General features: G+C 43.1%; 1 protein-coding gene across 1 annotated transcript in view; it reads left to right on the top strand.

The window, feature by feature from the left end:
* Positions 1–23,715, top strand: part of LOC144604586 (myosin regulatory light polypeptide 9) — a 48,619-nt gene extending 24,904 nt beyond the window's left edge. The window contains exon 5 of the mRNA XM_078419208.1: positions 23,421–23,715. Coding sequence (XP_078275334.1) covers positions 23,421–23,545 — 125 coding nt within the window. The 3' untranslated portion in view covers positions 23,546–23,715. The remainder of the gene's footprint in view (positions 1–23,420) is intronic.
* The last annotated feature ends 303 nt before the right edge of the window (positions 23,716–24,018 follow it).

The raw sequence follows: 24,018 nt of genomic DNA, 5'->3' as shown, positions 1-24,018 counted from the left end.
CCCTCGACCTCAAGTGTTAACACTGATTGACTCTCTACAAATGTGCTGCCTGATCTGCCAAGTACTCCCAGCATCTTCTGCCTTTATTTCAGATTTTCAGCAACTTACTTTTTAACTTACGAAAATGCAAGTGAAAATCTGTGAAAGCTCTGTGCTGAGTTACAGTGCAGTAGTGTACCAGAGGCCCCACTTTGATGTTCAAATGACAAGGTGTTGACATTTTGTTGCAGTTCCTCCCATGTCAATAATGGAGTGGCATGGCCCATGGTATCACAATGATTATTGCTCTGGGTTTGAGGGCTGGCAGGGTGAGGAGCATCAAGGGAAAAAGGAGATGACAGATGACAGATTGCCATCCTTGCTTTAAGGAAGAAGTGAAGAAGCTTGAAGAGAAAGCAAAATGTCTGTTAAAATTTATCCTGCTTGGTGATGACCAATTCTGATGATGCATTCAAAAATAAGGAACTGACCATGACTCCACAATCGAACACCAGCCCATCATCTCCCAGACTTACTGATTTCATCACTTCTGACTATCTTCCCACCAGTCTCCAACTTTATCACTCCCCAGTTCTGCACTGCCCACTTCTATCTCCTTCCCAAAATACACAAACAGGAATGCCCTGGCAGACCCATTCTTTCAGCCTGCTTCTGTCCCACAGAACTCATCTCCTTATAACTTGATTCCATCCAATCTCCCTTCGTCGAGTCCCTTCTGACCTTCATCTGAGACACCTCATAGGCCCTTTAACTCTTCTCACTTTCTTCAAGTTACAGGTGCAGCTATGGGGACTCACATGGGCCCCAGCTATGCCTGCTTTTGTGTTGGTTATGTTGAACAGTCCTTGTACCAAATGCACACAGGCAGCATCCCCCAACTCTTTCTCTACTACATTGACGACTAAATCGGAGCTGCCACCTGCACCTGTGCAGAACTCGTTGATTAAATAACTTCATCACTAACTTCCACCCTGCCCTGCAATTCACCTGGACCATCTCAGACACCTCTCTCCACTTTCCTGATCTCAGAGACATGCTATCAATTGACACCTACTATAAATCTACCAACTCATATAAGTCAGTAATGTATATTGTAAATAGCTGCAGTCCCAGCAACGAGCCTTGCGGTACCCCACTAGTCACCGCCTGCCATTTTGAAAGGGACCCGTTAATCCCTACTCTTTGTTTCCTGTCTGCCAACCAATTTTCTATCCATGCCAGCAGCCTACTCCCTGTACCATGTGCTCTAATCTTGCCCACTAATCTCCTATGTTGACCTTATCAAAAGCTTTCTGAAAGTCCAGGTACACTACATCCACTGGCTCTTCCTTGTCCGTTTTCCTAGTTACATCCTCAAAAAATTCCAGAAGATTAGTCAAGCATGATTTCCCCTTTGTAAATCCATGCTGAGTCGGAACGATCCTGTTACTGCTATCCAAATGTTCCGCTTGAGCTTGGCTGACGAGGGAAATTGAGGCATTGGTCAAGAATAAGAAGGACGCTTGGGGCAGGTATAGGCAGCTGGGATCAAATCCATCCCTGGAGGAGTTTCGAAAACTAAGGAAATCAGAAGGCCAATAGGGGGCAGAAGATAGCTCTGGCAGATAGCATTGAGAACAATCCCAAGAGATTTTATAAATACATAAGGGGGAAAAGGGTAACTATAGAGAGTGGGACCCCTCAGGAATCAAAGCGGTCATCTCTGTGTGGAGCCATGGGAGATGGGAAAGGTCCTCAATGAGTATTTCTCCTCTGTATTTACCGAGGAAAAAGACAGGAGGACGGAGGAACTTGGGGCAATCAATGGAAGTGTCTTTAGAGCAGTCAGTGTTATGGTCAAGTCAAGTCAAGTCAATCTTATTTGTATAGCACATTTAAAAACAACCCACGTTGACCAAAGTGCTGGTCATCAGTTCAGGTACTAAGAACGAACATACAATGACACACAAACATAACAGCACATACATAAACAGTTCACAGCGCCCCCTCAGAGGGCCTCAAATGCTAGGGAGTAGAAATAGGTTTTGAGCCTGGACTTAAAGGAGTCGATGAAGGGGAAAGTTCTGATGGGGAGAGGGATGCTGTTCCACGGTCTCGGAGCTGCAACCACAAAAGCGCGGTCACCCCTGAGCTTAAGCCTAGACCGCGGGATAGTCAGTAGCCCCAAGTCGGCCGACCTGAGGGACCTGGTGATAGAGTGGTGGGTTAGAAGATTTTTGATAATAGGGGGGGCAAGCCCGTTTAGGGCTTTGTATGTGAATAGGAGGAGCTTGAAGTTGATTCTGTACCGTAATGGGAGCCAGTGGAGAGAGGCCAGTATCGGGGTGATGTGGTCCCTTTAACGGGTACCCGTCAGGAGTCTCGCTGCGGCGTTTTGAACCAATTGCAGGCGGGACAGGGATGATTGGCTGATCCCAGTGTATAGGGAGTTGCAGTAGTCTAGGTGGGAGGAAATGAATGCGTGGATGATTTTTTCAATGTCGTCAAACTGGAGGAATGGTTTGATTTTAGCTATGGTACGAAGCTGGAAGAAGTTGGCTTTTACCACAGCGTTGACTTACTTGTCAAACTTTAATGCAGAGTCAAATATCACGCCAAGGTTTTTGACATGTGGTTTGACTAGGGAGGATGGGTTTCCAAAGCTGCCTGTTATCGTTTTGATGGAGTCGGGGGCGAATAGGATGACCTCAGACTTGCTCTCGTTTAGTTGAAGGACGTTCTGTGCCATCCAACATTTTACATCCTCAAGGCAGCGCATGAGGCTGATTAAATTTAACCGATTGTTAGGTTTCAGGGGGAGATAAAGCTGTGTGTCACCCGCATAACAGTGGAAAGAAATGCCGTGCCTTTGAATGATTTGGCCGAGGGGGAGCATGTACAGAGAGAAGAGAATGGGGCCTAGGATGGAGCCTTGTGGAACCCCGCAGGAGAGGCTAGCTGGGGAAGGGGAATAATTGCCTATGTTGATGGAGAAACTCCTATTTTTGAGGTAGGAAACGAACCATCTCAGGGCAGTGCCATCAACGCCAACCCCGTACCGGAGACAGTCAATAAGGATGGTGTGGTCCACTGTATCGAACGCTGCGCTGAGGTCGAGAAGGAGCAAGATTGCACAGTCGCCGGTGTCGATGGCGAGAAGCAGGTCGTTGTGTACCTTCAACAAGGCAGACTCTGTGCTGCGGTGGGCCCTGAAACCTGACTGGAAACTTTCCAGGATGGTATTTTGGTCAAAGAGATGCTGAAGGTATTATTGTGTATGAAGGTAGACAAATCTCCAGGGCCTGATCAGATATATCCGAGGACATTGTAGGAAACTAGAGAGGACATTGCTGAAGCCCAGGTTGAAATTTACAAATTGTCTTTACATCCAGGAGAGGTGCAGGAAGACTGGAGGGTGGCAAATGTTGTGCCTCTATTCAAGAAGGGCTGCAGGGAAAATGCTGGGAACTATAGGTCGGTGAGCTTAACATCTGTAGTTGGAAAGTTACTGGAGGGTATTCTGAGGGATAGGATATACAGGCATTTGAAAGGACAATGGCTGATTAGGGATAGTCAGCATGGATTTGTACGTGGGACGTCATGTCTCACAAATCTGATTGAGTTATTTGAAGAAGTGACTAAAAAGATTGATGAGCTGTAGATGTTATATATATGGATTTCAGTAAGGCATTCAACAAGCTTCTGCATGGTAGGCTGTTCTGGAAGGTTAAAACGCATGGGATCCAAGGAGAGATAGCTGAATGGATAGAAAATTGGCTTCATGGAAGGAAACAGAGGGTGATGGCGGAAGGTTGCTTTTCCTCTGGAGGCCTGTGAATAGTGGTGTGCCTCAGGGTTTGGTGCTGGGCCCGTTACTGTTTGTCATCTACATCAATGATTTGGATGATATCATACATGGCAAGATTAGCAAGTTTGCTGATGTCATAAAAATGGTAGTTTTGCAGATAGTGAAGACCAAGGTGCCCATCTACGCTTGTCCCATTTGCCTGCATTTGACCCATATCTCACTAAACCTAGACTATCCATGCACCCGATCTGATCTGTGACAATGAATGGTGGAGGTTGACTTTGGGCAGGGCGCAGAACAGGATATGGCAGATCAGCTCTGCTATCTCTTTTCCATTGAAGTCAATGACAAAAGATGGACACAAAAAGCTGGAGTTACTCAGCGGAACAGACAGCTTTTCTGGAGAGAAGGAAAATGGTGACGTTTCGGGTCGAGACCCTTCTTCAGACTTGTTAGGTATATGGGAAACGAAAGATATAGATGGTGATGTGGAGAGATAAAGAGATAATGAATGAAAGATATGTAAAAAAGTAACGATAAAGCAAACAGGCCATTGTTAGCTATTTGTAGGGTGAAAATGAGTAGCTAGTGCGACTTAGGTGGGGGAGGGATAGAGAGAGAATGCCGGGGCTACCTGAAGTGAGAGAAATCAATATTCATACCACTGGGCTGTAAGCTGCCCAAGCTGTTCCTCCAATTTGCATTTAGCCTCACTCTCACAATGGAGGTGACCGAGGACAGAAAGGTCTGTATAGGAATGGGAAGGAGAATTAAAGTGTCCAGCAACCAGCAGATCAGGTAGGTTCAGGCGGGCTGAGCGAAGGTGAGCAAAGTCAATGACAAAACAGGTTACCAGTGCACTGCCCCCGTTATTTTGCTCTCCTGCAATGGTTTCATCCCTTTGACTATCAGGGTTATAGCTTAAGGCCTAACATTTGCTTGTATCTTTTTCAGTACGGTCGACTGAATAGAGATCAGAAATGAGAACCAGCGACATTCGTATGGCAACTTCAGCAATCTAACACAAAACTGTAACAAATCTGACATCTTCTTCATTCATAAAGACCAACCTTACTTAGCATAATTGTCCATAAAGCAGTGTCATAGCTTCTTTACTGTAAGCCTCAGCCCTTACAAATTAGTTTAAAATGTGACAAGAAGATGTAGTTTTGTTTCCCTTACAATGCAAAGATTGATCCCAAAAAAACAGAAATCAGGTTATTTTAGCCAACGATAGTGGATAATCTGACCAGCTGATCATTGTTTATCATCTAATGTTCCAATTTTAATGGCATTTGGCCCTGGACATGGCCCAGAGGCTACTTCATTACAACATTGGAGATGTACATTCATGAGCACACATTTCCCAACAAATGGTTGACTGGTACTTAAATTCTGCAATATAATTCTTAGCAACATTCTGTCAAGGTCAAATGTAAACTTTTCAGTGCTAATGAATTTAGCCGTCAGCCTGCATTGCAAATTGTTAGTTATCACAGTGAAGAGGATATTACAACTGGATTTAGCAACTATAACCTAGCTTAGTTTAGGGAAAGGGAGAAATTAAACAGGTTTATCATTTTCATTGCTATCTGGCCACACGAGCTGGGGTGTTTATATGGACACAGATCAGATAGCCTGACAGAACCAATAGAAACAAACATTCGTCATTGTCTGTGGTCATCAAGGTCAAACCCCAAGCCAAGTGGCTTGCAAGTCATTTGTAAGAGTCAACCATATTGCTGTGGGAGTAAAAGAGACTAGCACAGCAAGGAAGACATGTTTCCTTCCCTTCAGCCACATAAGTGAACCAGGTAGTTTTGTTTAACAACAATCTGTGACTGATGTTAGTTTTTATTCCAGTCTATTTAATTAATTGAATTTAAATTAACCAGATGCTGCGGTGATATTTGAATACATGTCACTTTTCAAATAATTTATACAATAACATTGCAATATGTTATTGATGATGCTTCATCTTAAGCTTCCTGCTGTGTGACCCTGGTGGTGACAAATTTCACATCCACATGGGCCGTTTGGCCAATTTCTGCATTAAAGAAAAGTAATGACTTAAATGTTGTCATTTGATCTCTCTCTGTTAACAGAACTAGCAGTTTTACTGTAAAACATGTCTTCATCCTAAAATTCAGGCTGCCCTGAAACAGTGGCTTCTCTTGGGAATTACAAGTTTTCAAATCATTTTCTAAATGGCCAAAGAAAATTCTCTCCACAGTCAGTTCTGTATCCCAGTGGCTCAGTATTCCATTAAACAGTTTAAGGATAAGAGGGAAGTCTTTTAGGACCGAGATGAGAACGTTTTTTTTTCACACAGAGTGGTGAATCTGTGGAATTCTCTGCCACAGAAGGTAGTTGAGGCCAGTTCATTGGCTATATTTAAGAGGGAGTTAGATGTGGCCCTTGTGGCTAAAGGGATCAGGGGGTATGGAGAGAAGGCAGGTACAGGATACTGAGTTGGATGATCAGCCATGATCATATTGAATGGCGGTGCAGGCTCGAAGGGCCGAATGGCCTACTCCTGCACCTACTTTCTATGTTTCTATATCTATGTTTCTAAATGAATCTGAAAATAATTCGTAATGCTAATCTGATTCAAGATTGACTAATCTGACTCATTGTGATTGAAGTGTGCCTCTCTGCAGGACTGATTAAAATCTAAAACTCTGAGCAATAATATTCTGAAATAATTTGGTACCGATTCAGTTTGAATTAATCCTACAATGCAAACACCTCACATCTGTGTCAAACCAGTGCATCAAGTCAAGTTTATTTGTCACATACACATACACGATGTGCAGTGAAATGAAAGTGGCTTGTGCACAAAAAATAATTAGTTACAGCATATAAATAAAGTTAATAAAGTTAATATAGAGAAGGCAAAATTTAGTCCCTGGAGTTATAAAAGTTGACAGTCCTGATGGCCTGTGGGAAGAAACTCCGTCTCATCCTCTCTGTTTTCACAGGGTGACAGCGGAGGCGCTTGCCTGACCGTAGCATCTAGAACAGTCCGTTGCTGGGGTGGCAGGGGTCCCTCATAATCTTGCTTGCTCTGGATCTGCACCTCCTGATGTATAGGTCCTGCAGGGGGACGAGTACCCATGGTGCGTTCTGCCGAACGCACTACTCTCTGCAGGGCCATCCTGTCCTGGGCAGAGCTGTTCCCAAACCATACTGTAATGTTGCCGGACAGGATGCTCTCTACAGCCCCAGAGTAGAAGCAATGAAGGATCCTCAGAGACACTCTGAATTTCCTCAGCTGTCCAAGGTGGTAAAGGCACTGCTTTGCCTTACCCACCAGTGCGGCAATGTGCGTTGCCCATGTCAGATCCTCTGTGATGTGTACTCCCAAGTATTTAAATCTGCTCACCCTATCCACAGTAGACCCATTTATCTCCAGTGGATGTACGTCCTTGGATGTTTAGCCCTTCTAAAGTCCACAATCAGCTACAAGGAGACACAAGAAACTGCATTTGCTGGTTTACAAAAAAAGACACAATTGCTGCAGTAACTGAGCGGGTGATGGGGCATCGCTGGAGCACATGGATAGGTGGCGTCTGGATAGAAGTCTGAAGAAGGGTCCCGACCTGAAAAGGGATCATCTATCCACGTTCTCCAGAGATGCTGCCTGACTTGCAGCATTACTCCAGCACTTTGTGTCTGATCAGAGTCTAATTAATTCCAGTTCATACTGTAGTGCAGTTAAAAGAGGTCTGAAGAAGAGTCTCAACCCGAAACATCACCCTTTCCTTCTCTCCATGCTGCCTGTCCCATTGTTACTCCAGCATTTCGTGTCTATCCTCGATTTAAACCAACATCTGCAGTTCTTTCCTACACATTATTTTAAATGTTGTTTATTTTTAAACTGAAAAACATAGAATTCCAATTCATGAGTTGCCACTCAGAATCACTCCCTTTTGACAAGTTTGATGTTTCCAGTTCTCTGCATATCTAAGGGACTATCTCCCTTGTATGAATATAATATGGATAGAGAAAATACAACCAACTTGCTTTCTTTTGACCACAATTTGTCACCTTGAATCCAAGCATTACAACCTGAGATACATTGTCCATCAGAGCACTTTGATTTGCTTATAAATTCAATGTGCAATATAACAGGAATGTTGAACTGCATCACTGTGTCACCTGCACATGATGTTCCTATGACAACAAGATGATCTATTTACAATTTGGTTTCTATTCTTATTCAATTACAAAAGTGTTGTTGATGGTGCCCCTATATTTATGAATACAAGCACAAAAACACTTCCATAAATTGCTCTTGCATTTAAAAATCTAGTTGCAGACTGCTTCCTAAGGTTATTTCTGTCAGTATTCAAAACCTGGATCCTTCAAAGTTCAGCATCCACCCCATTTTATCATCTCTCAGTGCAGTTCCCTTTGTTGGCACCTTAGCTCTGATGCCTATACAACAGCACAGGCTGAGGTTTATTGCACCATACTCCAAAAGCAGTCTTAACCTTGCCATAGAATCAGTGATCACCTTTACATAGAGTTCACTTTCTCTAGAATTCAGCTTGTTTAGGCTGTGCAATACCACTGATTAAAGAAATCCTACCCATGTCCAGTTTGTTACAGTGCTGTGGTGCTGAATGTGCCTAAAGACAGTTAAAAATCTGTCCTCAGTGTCCCTACTTCAATTGAGACTACACAGTAAAGCTGGCCTTTGCTCCACAAAGGTGGTTTTATAGAGGACTGTGGCTACTGCAGGCATGAAAATGGTTCCATGAATCAGCCTCTGAATGAAGGAACTGCTTTCAATTATGTAAATGTTGGACCTTTTCCCACACATTTTCTTTTTTGTGGATCATTATCTTATACCCCCACCTCCCAACCTCTCCCTCAGCCAAAGAGCCATCTCTTTGATGGGAAGCCTCTTAACCTGAAAGATGCAGCAGGGATATTTTCTGCAGCCAGGGACAGCAATGCCCCTTCCACCATATGTACACTGTTGGCCTTGCGCAATAATATAAAATGTGTGAGAGAAAACTGGCAATCCATTGACTAATGGGTTAAAATTGAAAGTGGTACAAAATGACTTTCTGCCTCCTTCCAGTTTCCATGAGTCTGGAGAAGGGTCTCGACCCGAAAGGTCATCTATTCCTTCTCTCCAGAGATGCTGCCTGTCCTGCTGAGTTACTCCAGCATGTTGTGTCTATCCTTCCATTATCACCTGTTTTACACAATTTTAACAAAATCAACTGCCTTCAGAGCGTTAGGGACAATATCAGTATGATACCTGACTAGGTGTTAGTACTACCTTACTAAGGTAGTAAGTACCTTACTACTTGAGGTAGTAGTGGTAGGTAATACTACTTACCAGTAGCGGCACAAAGTAAGGCCTCTACTGAAGACAGACTGTTTAGCATGAGTGAGGGGAAGGTCGGGGATGGCGAAAACCCAACAAGTGTTGGAGCGAGGGGTTGGGCCCAGGCTCGAGGAAGGGCTGAAGGGGGAGGGGTAGATCAATAGACAATAGACAATAGGTGCAGGAGGAGGCCATTCGGCCCTTTGAGCCAGCACCGCCATTCAATGTGATCATGGCTGATCATTCTCAATCAGTACCCCGTTCCTGCCTTCTCCCCATACCCCCTGACTCCGCTATCCTTAAGAGCTCTATCTAGCTCTCGCTTGAATGCATTCAGAGAATTGGCCTCCACTGCCTTCTGAGGCAGAGAATTCCACAAATTCACAACTCTCTGACTGAAATTTTTTTCCTCATCTCAGTTCTAAATGGCCTACCCCTTATTCTTAAACTGTGGCCCCTTGTTCTGGACTCCCCCAACATTAGGAACATGTTTCCCGCCTCTAACGTGTCCAACCCCTTAATAATCTTATACGTTTCGATAAGATCTCCTCTCATCCTTCTAAATTCCAGTGTATACAAGCCTAGTCGCTCCAGTCTTTCAACATATGATAGTTCCGCCATTCCGGGAATTAACCTAGTAAACCTACGCTGCACGCCCTCAATAGCAAGAATATCCTTCCTCAAATTTGGAGACCAAAACTGCGCACAGTACTCCAGGTGCGGTCTCACTAGGGCCCTGTACAACTGCAGAAGGACCTCTTTGCTCCTGTACTCAACTCCTCTTGTTATGAAGGCCAACATTCCATTGGCTTTCTTCACTGCCTGCTGTACCTGCATGCTTCCTTTCAGTGACTGATGCACTAGGACACCCAGATCTCGTTGTACGTCCCCTGTTCCTAACTTGACACCATTCAGATAATACTCTGCCTTCCTATTCTTACCACCAAAGTGGATAACCTCACACTTATCCACTTTAAACTGCATCTGCCATGTATCGGCCCACTCACACAACCTGTCCAAGTCACCCTGCAACCTCATAGTATCTTCCTCACAGTTCACACTACCACCCAGCTTTGTATCATCTGCAAATTTGCTAATGGTACTTTTAATCCCTTCATCCAAGTCGTTAATGTATATTGTAAATAGCTGCGGTCCCAGCACCGAGCCTTGCGGTACCCCATTAGTTATTGCCTGCCATTCTGAAAGGGACCCATTTATCCCCACTCTTTGCTTTCTGTCTGTCAACTAATTTTCTATCCATGTCAGTACCCTACCTCCAATACCATGTGCTCCAATTTTGCCCACTAATCTCCTATGTGGAACCTTGTCAAAGGCTTTCTGAAAGTCAAGGTACATCACATCCATGGCTCTCCCCTGTCAATTTTCCTATTTACATCCTCAAAGAATTCCAGAAGATTAGTCAAGCATGATTTCCCCTTCGTAAATCCATGCTGACTCGGAACAATCCTGTTACTGCTATCCAAATGTTCCGCTTGAGCTTGGCTGACGAGCTCCAAGCCCGCCATCATGTAGAGCTCTTTTTCCGCCACCTCCACCTCCAGGCCTTTTTCACAAGCAAGGAGTCCTCGCCACCCAGTGATGACCCCTCCAACATTCCTCCTCTTCATGGACCATCTCCACTCACTTTCTTGACTCCTCTCACTTTCTTCAAGTCAAAGCCATGCGCACTCAAATGGGCCCCAGCTATGCCTGACATTTTATTGGTTACATCAAACAGTCCTTGTTCCAAACATACAGTGGCACCATCCCCAACTCTTTCTCTGGTCTCAAGGGGTAGATTATCAATTGGCATCTACTACAAACTCACTGTTTCCCACAGTAATCTTGACCATACCTCCTCCCACCTTGCCTCTTGCAAGGACACCATCCCCTACTTTCAATTGCATCTCTATTCCCAAGATGAGGCTTTCCAAATGACAACATTGCAGGTGTCCTGAATAAGGATAGAGTTTCCCTGGTCTTCACCTTTCACTCCATGAGCTACTACATCTATGACATAATTCTCCAACATTTCTTCCACCTTCAACGTGATCATCAGTCACATTTTCCCTTTCCAATCCCTTTCTGCTTTCTGGAGAGACCACTCCCTCTGCATCACATTGCTTCACTCATCTTTTCCCTCACAAACCACCAAATCCCTAGGTACTTCCCCTGCAACCACAGGAGATGTAACACCTGTCCCTATACTTCCTCCCACATCTCCACCTAGGGAACCAAGCAGTCCTTACAGATGAGAAAGGGGTGCACATGCACCTCTTCTAACATCATCTACTGTATTTGGGGCTCCCAAGTGGGATCCTTTATAACGGCAAAATCAACCATAGACCAGGTGACTGTTTAGCCAAAAACTTGCTCTTGGTCCGTCATAGCCTCCTGGATCTCCTGGCTGCTAACCATTTTAACTCCCCCTCCCATACCAAGACTGACCTCTCTGTCCTGTGCTTTTCCCATTGCCAGAATGAACCCACACACAAACTGGAGGTACAGCACCTCATATTGTATTTGGGTAGCCTATAACTCAACAGTATGAACATTGAATTCTCCAATCCAGGAACAAACCCTTTGGCCCATCACATCTATGCTGTCCATTTTTCCATTAATTCTATATGCCCGCATTAGTATTGTATCATTCTATGCAATGCGTATTCAAGTGCCTGTCTAAATGCCTCTTAAACACAGTGATTAGATTTGCTTCAACAACCTCCTCTGGCAGCAAGTTCTGTCTATCAACTAGTCTCTGTAAAAATCTTTCTCCTCAGATCCCATTAAATCTATGCCCTCTTGTTTGACCCATTTACCATAAAACATGATTATGGCTGTCTGCTCGACCTATACCTCCCATAATCTTATATACCTCTCTCAGGTTATTCTTCAGCCTCCTACGCCCCAGAGAAAACAAATCCAGCCTATCCAATCTCTCCTTATACCTAAAGTCCTCCAATCCAGGTAACATCCTGTTGAATCTCCTCCACACTCTATGCAACACAATCACAGCCTACCAAAATGAAAGGGCAATATTTAAATTTGACTTATGCATATAAAAAACAAACCATGCCTTTGTACTCATTTCCAGACTCCTTCCATTAAAAATGGGTCTTGCTAATGAGCTTCTATTGCTCAGAATTACAACTTTACCTTTCTTGTTTCTGGTTTTGCATAACTGACTACTCAATTTAAACAATTAAAGACACCTTCCACTGGTACCAATAAACCTTTCCTAACATTGCTCGTAAGCCCGTATTCTCAGGGCTCAGCATCCTGCCTGTTGAAGGCTTTCTAACAGCAGATGTACCCAAACTGGACTCCCAGCAACCTAATTAAAATTAAAAGTAGCTGTTATACCATGAGTGGTTTCTGCAATAACCTCAGATTGCTCCCATGAATAATAACAGAATTGCAACCAACATCACCTAAAAGACCACAGTTTTCCCTCCAAATCTGTTTGGTGTTTGTACGTTCTCCCTGTGACTACATGGATTTCCTGCAGGTGCTCTGGTTTCCTCCCACATCCCAATGACATGCACATTTGTAGGTTAATTGGCCTTTGTAAATGGTCCCTAGTGTGTAGGGAGCGGATGAGAAAGTGGGATAATATAGAACTAGTGGTTCTATGAACGAATGATCGATGGTAAGCATGGATTTAGAGAGGCTGTTTCTGCACTGTATCTGTAAGCTAAACTAAACTAAACAAACTAAACTAAACTAAATAAACCTATCCTTTTGTCTGCCCATTTCTTCAAGGTTTGTGACTTTTGGATGGGAATTTAATATGTACACTTTCCTTCAATTCTAACGACAACACTGGTTACACAGTTCTCATGGTGAAAGGATTTTCTCTAAAGTAATTTTTCTAAAGTATTTCTCTAAAGTAGTTTTGTTTCTCTCAAGTAGTTTTGTTAATTTAATCAAAGTAGGCAAAGCTTTTAATACCAACTCTATACACAGGAATCTTATGAAAATCTAATTTAATACAATTATTTGTAAACTGGACATAAAATTAATTTCTACTCTACCCAGCCTCGATATTAACTTTGCTGTATAAGAACACGACTAAGATAACTGTTGTGGTAATTCCTTGCAGTGTCACAGCGTAGAGTGGATTGCTGGTTTCAGACGTCAGGTGTCCGATGTGTGGCCCTTCTCACTGGAGATGGCTGTGATCATGGCCTTAGTGCTGCAGATACTGGCCTGTGAGTGGGCACTGATCTTGGTCTTGGTACCGAGTTGGAGGTCTTGACCACCTACCGTTCTTCTCCGTCGTCAACCACAGAGCAGCTGCAACACAGCTGGCAAATTTCATCCATCTTCACTGAGAGGTGGCTCCCTAAACATGGGAACTAACTCACTAAATTCCAGGGACTTGATTATTGTAATCCATGTTGTTAGTCTGGTGAAAAAAACAGATGGCGTTCCCTGATGCCTTTCGTACACTAACCGGGGACTTCAACAAGGCCAGCTTGAAGAAATCACTCCTAAACCACCACCAGCACATGTCCAGCAGCACCAGGGGATCAAACACCCTTGACCACTGCTATTTCACCATCAAAGATGCCTCTCACTCCATCCCTGACCCATACTTTGTGAAAACCACCTGGCTATGTCCGGGGGGGAGGACCACATAGAGCTAGCTGGTCAGGAGAGACAGGAATGATTCCTGGATTTTAAGTTCCTGGGCGCGCATATCTCTGAAGATCTGTCCTGAACCCAGCACATTGATGCAATCATTAAGAAAGCCCATCAATGCCTCTACTCTCTTAGAAGTTTGAGGAGATGCTGTATGTCAATGAATACTCTCTTGAATTTCTACAGGTATACAAGAGAGCGTATTGCCTGATTGCATCACACCCTATTTGGCAATTCAAATGCACAGGAATGAAGGTGATAACAAAAAGTAGTTAACACTGGCCGGTCCATCATGGGCATGGCATCTCCACCATTAAAGTGAAATATAAGAGACGCTGCCTCAAAAAGGTAGCCAGCATTATCAGGGACTCACACCACCCGAACATGGCCTCATTTCACCTCTACCATCAGGAAGAAGATGTAAGACCCTGAAAACTGTAACTAACAGATTCAGGAACAGCTTCTTGCCAACAACCATCAGGCTACTAAACGCTACGAACTCCAACTAAACTCCAAACCACCAGGGATGAACACCCAATTACGATACGATAAACAATACAAATTGTTTTTTGTTTTTATTTTTGAACCATGTTGGGTTTGTTATTTATGAACTCTTTTTCCGTTTATTCATTATACTATCTATTGAACGCTGTATTTACTATAGTACTGCTGCTGCCAGTAAGGAATTTATTGTTTCATTCTAGTACATACGACCATAAAACACTCTTGACTCTCTTGATGCATATTAAATCCTGCCTGAGTAAGGATCTGGACCTGGTACAATTCACCAGCTGCCACAATAGATCAATGAGGGATATGATCTCGCTGGCTTTCCACTCTGCACTGAGCCACTTGGGCAAAAAGAACATGTACGTCAGGCTGTTATTCATCAACTAACCCTTACCCAACCCTAACCTACATGAACATGGACGATGCCGCGGTTCTTTGCTCGGATCCATGGTCGATCTGCAGATTGATCAGCATCTGTGATCATTTTGAGTTGACATTGGGAGCCAGAGTCAACTGCATGAAGAGTGAAGCTATGCTCTTGGGCAACTGGCCTGACCGATTTTCCGTCCGTTCACCATCAGGTCTGACTACATGAAGGTATTGTGGATCTGGTTTGGGGGGAGTGAACCGAGACGGCGGCAAAAATTAACTGAGTCCGAGTCTGCCCCTCCTATCTCTGCATAACCAGATATGAGGCTCACGTTGTCGGCCTCCCCGTGGTGAGCCCTGTCAACTGACCTCAGTCAGATGAACGACAACAAACAGAGACAGCAGAAGCAGAAGCAGCTTCATAACTTCTGCTGCCTCAAACGCAAGAAGAAGAATACCCAGATATACTCATAATTCTGGCTCCTCCCAGTCCATATATGCCCATATATGTATTCATATCACGACAACCCCCAAGTGTCCAAAAATAATACAGCAAGATGCAAAATAATTTGATAATATGCTAAGACAGCTAGTAAACACAAATGGCTCCTATACTCTCTTTCCCTTTAACTCCATCTTGTATTTCAAATTTGTCTCTCTTCCCAACAACCACAGGCTCTTGAACACTACACAACACTACCCTCAGTAACTGTGATGTTCCATGGACTGTTTCTTTAGTTGCACTATGGACTGTGGCTTTGCGCTATTATGCTCACCTTTTAATTTATTGTAATATTGATTATTATATATTATGTATAAGTTGTTTTGTTTACGGGCCTGTAAAGCTTCAGCAAGTAAGAATTTCATTGTTCATCACAAATTTGTAACACGAAATACCTAACTGTAAATATAATGAAACCTCTTATTGTAACTAGTATGCCTGTCACCTTTCCTAAAAAAATACTTTGTGATTAACATATGTTCGGGCCATATAGCAACACATACTACTATGTGTACAGAAATGAAAACTAATTTTTGTAATGAATCAACTTTCAAAATTAAAATAAGAATAACAATTCTGTAAATAGACATCATCTTTAATGAGAGAAGACAGATTAACATTTTGGCCATATTAATGTTTTCATTAATTAACATATTAATGTTTTCTCAAAAATAAGATCTTGGTTCTGAGTATACTTTAAAAATCCAACTGTCCTTTTTCTTTATATGTAATTCTCACATCTCTGTTCTTATTTTAAATGTTTTGTGCTCATAATGGCTCATAATATACAGGTATTTACAATTATAAAATTGTTCTGATATTAGCATTTGGATGTCCAATAATCTATTGATACTTGTATGGTGACCTCACATAACAAAAACTATTTGATTACTCTATATTTTGACTATTTGTGGCACATTTTGCATAAACAATGTCATTTTGGTTTAGGAAATACTGCACATGAAAAGATATGAAAATATTGATTACATGGAAATCACGGAAGGATGCAGTCGGATGCAAAAACCAGATTAATTTTTTACAACAATCGTATGATCACCAGTTTACAGATTAAATACTACTATTATAGGCTATTAGGGAACTATCTGACAACAGCTATAATTACGTCAATGCTGTTATAGGATTTGATATATGTTGGGATTTCTTCAACATTGGATCTCTTTCTTATGGAAAAGGAAAATAAGAAAGACGAGGATAATAATTGTTCTCACTGCTCGTGTTTGGTCATTGAATTAGCCGAGTTTCATTATCACAAGATGGTCTGCGGAAGCATTCTCCTATAGTTTAGACATAAAGTGGCAAAAAGCCCATTTTGGCATGAGTAAAGCAATATGTTGACAACAGGAATAACTGTGGGGCCAAATAGAGCCCAAAAGTCCTGTATTGGCCATATGATTGCATGATTACAGATAGTAATTAGCTGAAGAAATTGATGCTGCTTTTTTTCCTGATGTAGAAAGAGAACATAGAAATTCAATTATGTCAATTAACAATGGATATTAAAACATATTTTGACAGGATGTGTGAATACCATTTTTAATTATCAACAGTTCACATGAGACTGCACTTGGGTTTTCGTCTGCATATCACCCATGCCTTCCGCTTGTTCTGAAGATGAGAATAGCAGGTTTTCAATAACATGACGATTTTGCAATTAATCCAATTAGCATAGCCAAATCAGGTCTGATTATCATACCTCATTAATGCAGATGCCATGATTACACTCCTTTGGTTCATGAGGTAATAATGATAGATTTTGTGTTATTAACGGAGATGTGAAGCAGTTACATTGCCAAGCCTTTCTCATTCTAACCCATATTTGTGCCTTGTTACATTGCAAAGTATAAAAGGTTCGATATTGATCGAGGAGGTAAGATAAACCTTCTTCCAAGTTAGATCATTATTTTTGTTATCCTTCACCGAGAAGATATAACAGTGACGCAGAGCAATCCGAAACTCCACAAGCTGCTGATATCCATTTTAACAAATTAAATATATAATTAAATAAAAGAGTGACACTCTTGGCAATTAGAGGCATGCCTTCCCCTCACCACAGGAATAAACTCTTCAGCTAAGACAATGTTCTGGTTTTGGGGTATTTGCATCACCATAGAAGGCTCCCCACTTTCACTAAATTGTGCTCAAGGAAGGGCAGGAAGTAATGCTATCGCTCTCCTCAGCAGACCCAGAATAACTTATATTTGAAAAAACATCTTTGATGTAGCAAAATATCTCACAGTAGCATGTAGGCTTTTGAACACTACACAATACCAACCTTGGCAACTATGAACGTCTATGGAATGTGTCCTTGGTTGCACTACGGACAATTATTTTGCACAATTATGACTATTAGTTTATTGATTTTTAAAATGATCTTTATTTGTGTTTGTTCTGTTTTTCAGGCCTGTAAAGCTGCTACAGGTACATTTCATTTTTCCATTGTTGGTATATATGACAATTAAACACTCTTGACTCTTTTGAACATTATCAAACAAATGTTTACACTGTATTGATTGAAAGATATGGCATGGAAACAGGCCCTTCAGCCCACATTGACCGTTGTTCATACTAGGTCTATGTTGTCCCATTTTCACACCAACACATTAGGGGCAATTTCCAAAGGTCACTTAACCGACAAGCTTGCATGTCTTTGGCCCGTGAGGGAAAACCAGAGCAGCTGGAAAAAAACCATGAAGTCACAGAAAAACGTGCAAACCTCACACAGACAGCATCCCAGGTCAGGATTGAATCCGGGTCTCTGGTGCTGTGAGGCAGCAACTCCTCCAGCTGCGCCACCTAACTGTAACATAGAACTGCTGTGATGGTCGGTGTAGACTGGTTGGGCTGAATGGCCTTTTTCCATGTTGTACCTTTCAATCTTTCAATCCAAGATGAGAGATATATTTTAAAGCAAGGACTACAAATGTAGAGAGAATTCACATTAGGCAGTAAATGGTGTTGGGTAGACTGATGGGACTGAAGGCTGATAAATCCCCAGGGCCTGATGGTCTGCATCCCAGGGTACGTAAGGAGGTGGCTCTAGAAATAGTGGAAGCATTGGAGATCATTTTCCATTGTTCTATAGATTCAGGATCAGTTCCTGTGGATTGGAGGGTAGCTAATGTTATCCCACTTTTTAAGAAAGGAGGGAGAGAGAAAACGGGATATTATAGACCAGTTAGTCTGACATCAGTGGTGGGGAAGATGCTGGAGTCAATTGTAAAAGACGAAATTGTGGAGCATTTGGATAGCAGTAACAGGATCGTTCCGAGTCAGCATGGATTTACAAAGGGAAAATCATGCTTGACTAATCTTCTGGAATTTTTTGAGGATGTAACTAGAAAAATTGACAGGGGAAAGCCGGTGGATGTGGTGTACCTCGACTTTCAGAAAGCCTTCGACAAGGTCCCACATAGAAGATTAGTGTGCAAAATTAGAGCACATGGTATTGGGGGTAGGGTACTGACATGGATAGAAAATTGGTTGGCAGACAGAAAGCAAAGAGTGGGGATAAATGGGTCCCTTTCAGAATGGCAGGCAGTGACTAGTGGGGTACCGCAAGGCTCGGTGCTGGGTACAATATACATTAATGACTTGGGTGAAGGGATTAAAAGTACCATTAGCAAATTTGCAGATGACACAAACCTGGGTGGCAGTGTGAACTGTGAGGAAGATGCTATGAGGTTGCAGGGTGACTTGGACAGGTTGTGTGAGTGGGCGGATGCATGGCAGATGCAGTTTAATGTGGATAAGTGTGAGTTTGGTGGTAAGAATAGGAAGGCAGATTATTATTTGAACCGTGTCAAGTTAGGAAAAGGGGACGTACAACGAAATCTGGGTGTCCTAGTGCATCAGTCACTGAAAGGAAGCATGCAGGTACAGCAGGCAGTGAAGAAAGCCAATGGAATGTTGGCCTTCATAACAAGGGGAGTTGAGCATAGGAGCAAAGAGGTCCTTCTGCAGTTGTACCGGACCCGAGTGAGACTGCACCTGGAGTACTGTGTGCAGTTTTAGTCTCCAAATTTGAGGAAGGATATTCTTGCTATTGAGAGCGTGCAGCGTAGGTTTACTAGGTTAATTCCCGAATGGCGGGATTGTCGTATGTTGAAAGACTGGAGCGACTAGGCTTGTATACATTGGAATTTAGAAGGATGAGAGGGGATCTTATCGAAACATATAAGATTATTAAGGGGTTGGACACGTTAGAGGCAGGAAACATGTTCCCAATGTTGGGGGAGTCCAGAACAAGGGGCCACAGTTTAAGAATAAGGGGTAGGCCATTTAGAACGGAGATGAGGAAAAACGTTTTCAGTCAGAGAGTTGTAAATCTGTGGAATTCTCTGCCTCAGAAGGCAGTGGAGGCCAATTCTCTGAATGCATTCAAGAGAGCTAGATAGAGCTCTTAAGGATAGCGGAGTCAGGGGGTGTGGGGAGAAGGCAGGAACGGGGTACTGATTGAGAATGATCAGCCATGATCACATTGAATGGTGGTGCTGGCTGAAGGGCCAAATGGCCTCCTCCTGCACCTATTGTCTATTGTCTATAATTCTGAGGAGTTGAAGGTATCAGCGATGGGATTAAGGAGCTAGTTCCCTGCGAAGCTGTGCTCTTGGAGAATACTATTGCAAGAGAATACTAATAATATTCGTTTGGAGAATACTAAGGGATCCTTTAGCATCATCAAGAAAAACATTACCTTGTGGAGCCATTTTGAACTCCATAGTGGCATCTTTCAACTATATACAAAAACTCTTGTTTGTTTGTCCCTGAACTACAGCCAAAACGGTACACGGTAGCGCTACAATTTTAGGCCCACCTTACTCACCGTCATCCCTTTGGTGCTAATGGAAGAAGTTTCATTGAAATTGGTGTTATATTTTAAAAATTATTCACATTTTAAAGTTCAAATCTATCTCCTAGGGAGGGAGGAAGGGAGGGAGGGAGGGGGTGGAGGGAGGGGGGAGGGAGGAAGGGAGGGGGGTGGAGGGAAGGAGGAAGGGGGGTTGAGGGGGATGGAGTCGGGGGGACGGGAAGGGGGAAGGGAGGAGGGGAAGGGAGGGGAGGGAGGGAGGGGGGAGGAGGGAGAGGGGAGTGGGGAGGAGGGAAAGGGGAGGGGAGGAGGGAGGGGGATAGAGGGGGGAGGGAGGGGGAGGAGAGAGGAGGGAGGGAGGGGCGGAGGGGGGGAGGGGGGAGAGGGGAGGGAGGGGTGCTGCACCAATGCAGATGTTTGGCCCCAACGGATCCACTTGGTCAAGTAGCATATAGAATTGACAGATTGCGGGGTTAAGGTTAAACTCAGCAAAGTAGATTCATTTCCATCTCCTCTGGTTATCCCTTCAACTGCTCCTAACAAAAACATCAGTGAGAACAGGATGGTCTGTCTTATGTAACAAGCCATGAGGTGGGGACACAAGTTCAGTCCTCACTATCATTTATATAAATGACCTGGACGAAAAATGTAGATGGGTTGGTGAGTACGTTTGGTAAACAGCCCACTACTTTTACATAGAACAGCACAGGAACAAGGCCCTTTGGCCCACAATGTTTGTGCCGAACATGATGCCTAGCTAAATTGATGTAATCTGCATGTACATGATCCATATCCCCCTAGTCCATGAACATCCAGGTCCAAAAGTTTCTTAAATGCCATTATCATATCTGACTGCACCACACCCCCAGCAGTGCGTCCAGACCCCCACCATTCTCAGTGTAAAAACCTTGCCCTGCACATCTCCATTAAACGTCCCCTCTTCCCCAACCTTATAATTATGCCCTCTAGTGTTGGATATTTTCACTTTGGGGAAAAAGGTTCTGACTACCCTATCTATGCCTCTCATCATTTTATCTACTACTATCAAGTCTTCCCTCAACCCCCGACATTCCAGAGAAAACAATCCAAGTCTATCCAACCTAGCCCTGTAGCTGAAACCCTCTAATCCAGGCAGCATTCTGGTCAACCTTCTCTGCACCCTCTCCAAAGCCTCAATATCTCTCCTGTAATGGGGCAACCAGAACAGCATGCAATACTCCAAATGCGGTCTATCCAACGTCCACTAGAGCTGCATCACGACTTCCTGACTCTTATATTCAATGCCCCTAGCAATTAAGCCAAAACATACATCTTCTTTACCACCCAAACTACTTGTGCTGCCATCTTTTGTGAGCTATGAATTTGGACTCCAAGATCCCTCTGCACATCAATGGTGTTAAAGATCTTGCCATTAACTGTATATACTCTCCTTACATTCAACCTCCCAACGGTCAACACCTCACACTTGCTCAGGTTAAACTCCATCTGCCATTTATCGGCCCATTTCTTCAACTGCTCTGTATCCCACTGGATCTTCTGACAGCATTCCTCACTGTCTGCAACTCCTCCAATTTTGGTGTTGTCAACAAACTTACTCACCATCTACATTTACATCTACATATTTCTCTGGAACATCAGAAGATGAAGGGAGATTTGAAAGAGGTATATAAAATTATGAGGGACATAATTAGGTAGAGTGTCAAAGCCTTTTTCCCAGGGTAGAAATGTCCAACACTAGAGGACATAGCTATAAGGTGAGAGAGGCAAATGGAAATGTGCGTGGCTGTGGGTGGTGGTGACCTTCACTGCCAGGGGTGGTGGTGGAGGCAGATACAATAATGGCGTTTAAGAAGCTTTTGGATAGGCACATGGAAGTAAAGGGAATGGAGGGATATGCATCATGTACAGGCTGATGAGATAGTTTAACTTGACATCATGTTCAGCACGAACATTGTGGGCTGTGCAGTTCGATGTTGATCACCAAAGTCTCATCTCTGCGGAAGTAAATGTGAGATGGGAAGCTGGGGAAAACTAAGGGAATATAAAATTGATCAGGTCGTCATGTCACATATTTTCTGGGAATGAGGTTTGATGATTGTGGTCATACAAGAGTCAAGAGTGTCCCAGATAGGACAATGACATTCTTACTTGCTGCAGCACAACACAATATGTAAACACAGTACACTGTAAACAATATAATAAACAAACGAGAAAAGTTTAATGTGTGTATATATACTCACAAATACACACATATATCTATATATATATATATACACATGCACGCACACATACACGCAAACATACGTACACACAAAAAACCCAATAATAGTGCAACAATAATAATAATAATAATAGTCTATGTAGTTCAGAGCTTATTTGAAGTTGTCTAGTTTAATAGCCGATGGCTGTAGGGAAGAAGCTGTTCCTGAACCTGATTGTTACAGTTTTCAGGCTCCTGTACCTTCTTCCCGATGGCAGGGGTGAAATGAGTGTGTGGCCAGGATGGTGTGGGTCTCTGATGATGCTGGCTGCCTTTTTGAGGCAGCGACTCCGATAAATCCCTTCGATGGTTGGGAGGTCAGAGCCGGTGATGGACTGGGCAGTGCTCACAACTTTATGCAGTCTTTTTCTCTCCTGGGCCTTCAAGTTGCCAAACCAGGCCATGATGCAACCAGTCAATATGCTCTCCACTGTACGTCTGTAGAAGTTCAAGCTAATCCTCTCTGTAAGCTTCTCAGGAAGTAGAGGCGTTGATGTGCTTTATTTATAATTGCATCAGTGTGCTGGGTCCAGGAAAGATCTTCGTAAATACGCACGCCCAGGAATGTGAAGTTTTTGTCTCTCTCCACCATCGTCCCAACAACATAAACAGGATTGTGGATCCTCATCCTTCATCTTCCAAAGTTCACAATCAGTTCATTGGTTTTACTAATATTGAGAGCCAGGTTGTTGTGCTGGCGCCATTTGGTCTATCGGTCGATCTCACTTCTATACTCTGACTCATCACCATCTGTAATTCATCCAACAACGGTAATGTCGTCGGCGAACTTGAAGATGGAGTTGGCACTGTGTCCGGCTACACAGTCATGTGTATAGAGTGAGTAGAGCGGGGGGCTGAGCACGCAGCCTTCAGGTGCTCCCGTACTGTTTGTTAATGAGGAAGAAGTATTTCTGCCAATTCAAACACTGTGGTCTGTGGATGAGGACGTCGAGGATCCAATTGCAGAGGGATGCTCAGAGACCCAGTTCCGTGAGCTGCAAATGGATCTATTGTAATCATATATTGTCATTCTGTTGACTGGTTAATACGCAACAAAAAGCTTTTCACTGTACCTTGGGACACGTGACAATAAACTAAACTGAAGAGCTTGATATTTGGTGCATACTAGAAGGGTGTGATTTCTAAATATATACTTTAATTATGTTCACTGTACAGTTGAAAGAAAAATATGGGAAAACAACATGAATGCCGGAGTGAGGACAAGGTCACCTATCATTTATTCAGTGATATCCCATGCAAGGACTGCATTACAAGTCTATCCACAACATACTGAACCGTAATGTGCCGGAACATTACCGTAATGGCAGAAACATCGCCTCCACCTTCCATTTAAATGTGATGTGCCACCTGGCGGTTTAGAGATATCGCATAAATGTATGAAACGTTTATCACCAACACTGTGATTTCAAAATATAGTTGCATTTTTATGTGTGTTTGGCAAACATTAAAAAATACTCCATTAAAACGAATATATTCTTTTGAATGTTTACATAATCACGATTTAGATAAATTACTATTTCTGAATGCCTCATCGTTATCTCCAGCTCCGAATGAGAGAATAAAAGCTTTTGTACAGCAAAATAATCATTATAAAGAGGCCCTGTCATGTTGTTTACTAATAGTTGCGGCTGGGGCAGTGATTGCGTGCAGACAGTCATCTTGCTGTGGCCCCCAAGTTGTGATTGCAGCGGTGAGTGAGTGAGTGAGTGAGAGGGTGAGTGAGTGAGTGAGTGAGTGAGAGGATGTGAGTGAG

The sequence above is a fragment of the Rhinoraja longicauda genome, chromosome 22 (assembly GCF_053455715.1).
Source record: "Rhinoraja longicauda isolate Sanriku21f chromosome 22, sRhiLon1.1, whole genome shotgun sequence".
Classification (NCBI taxonomy): Eukaryota; Metazoa; Chordata; class Chondrichthyes; order Rajiformes; family Arhynchobatidae; genus Rhinoraja; species Rhinoraja longicauda.
This window is presented reverse-complemented; position numbering and strand designations above follow the sequence as displayed.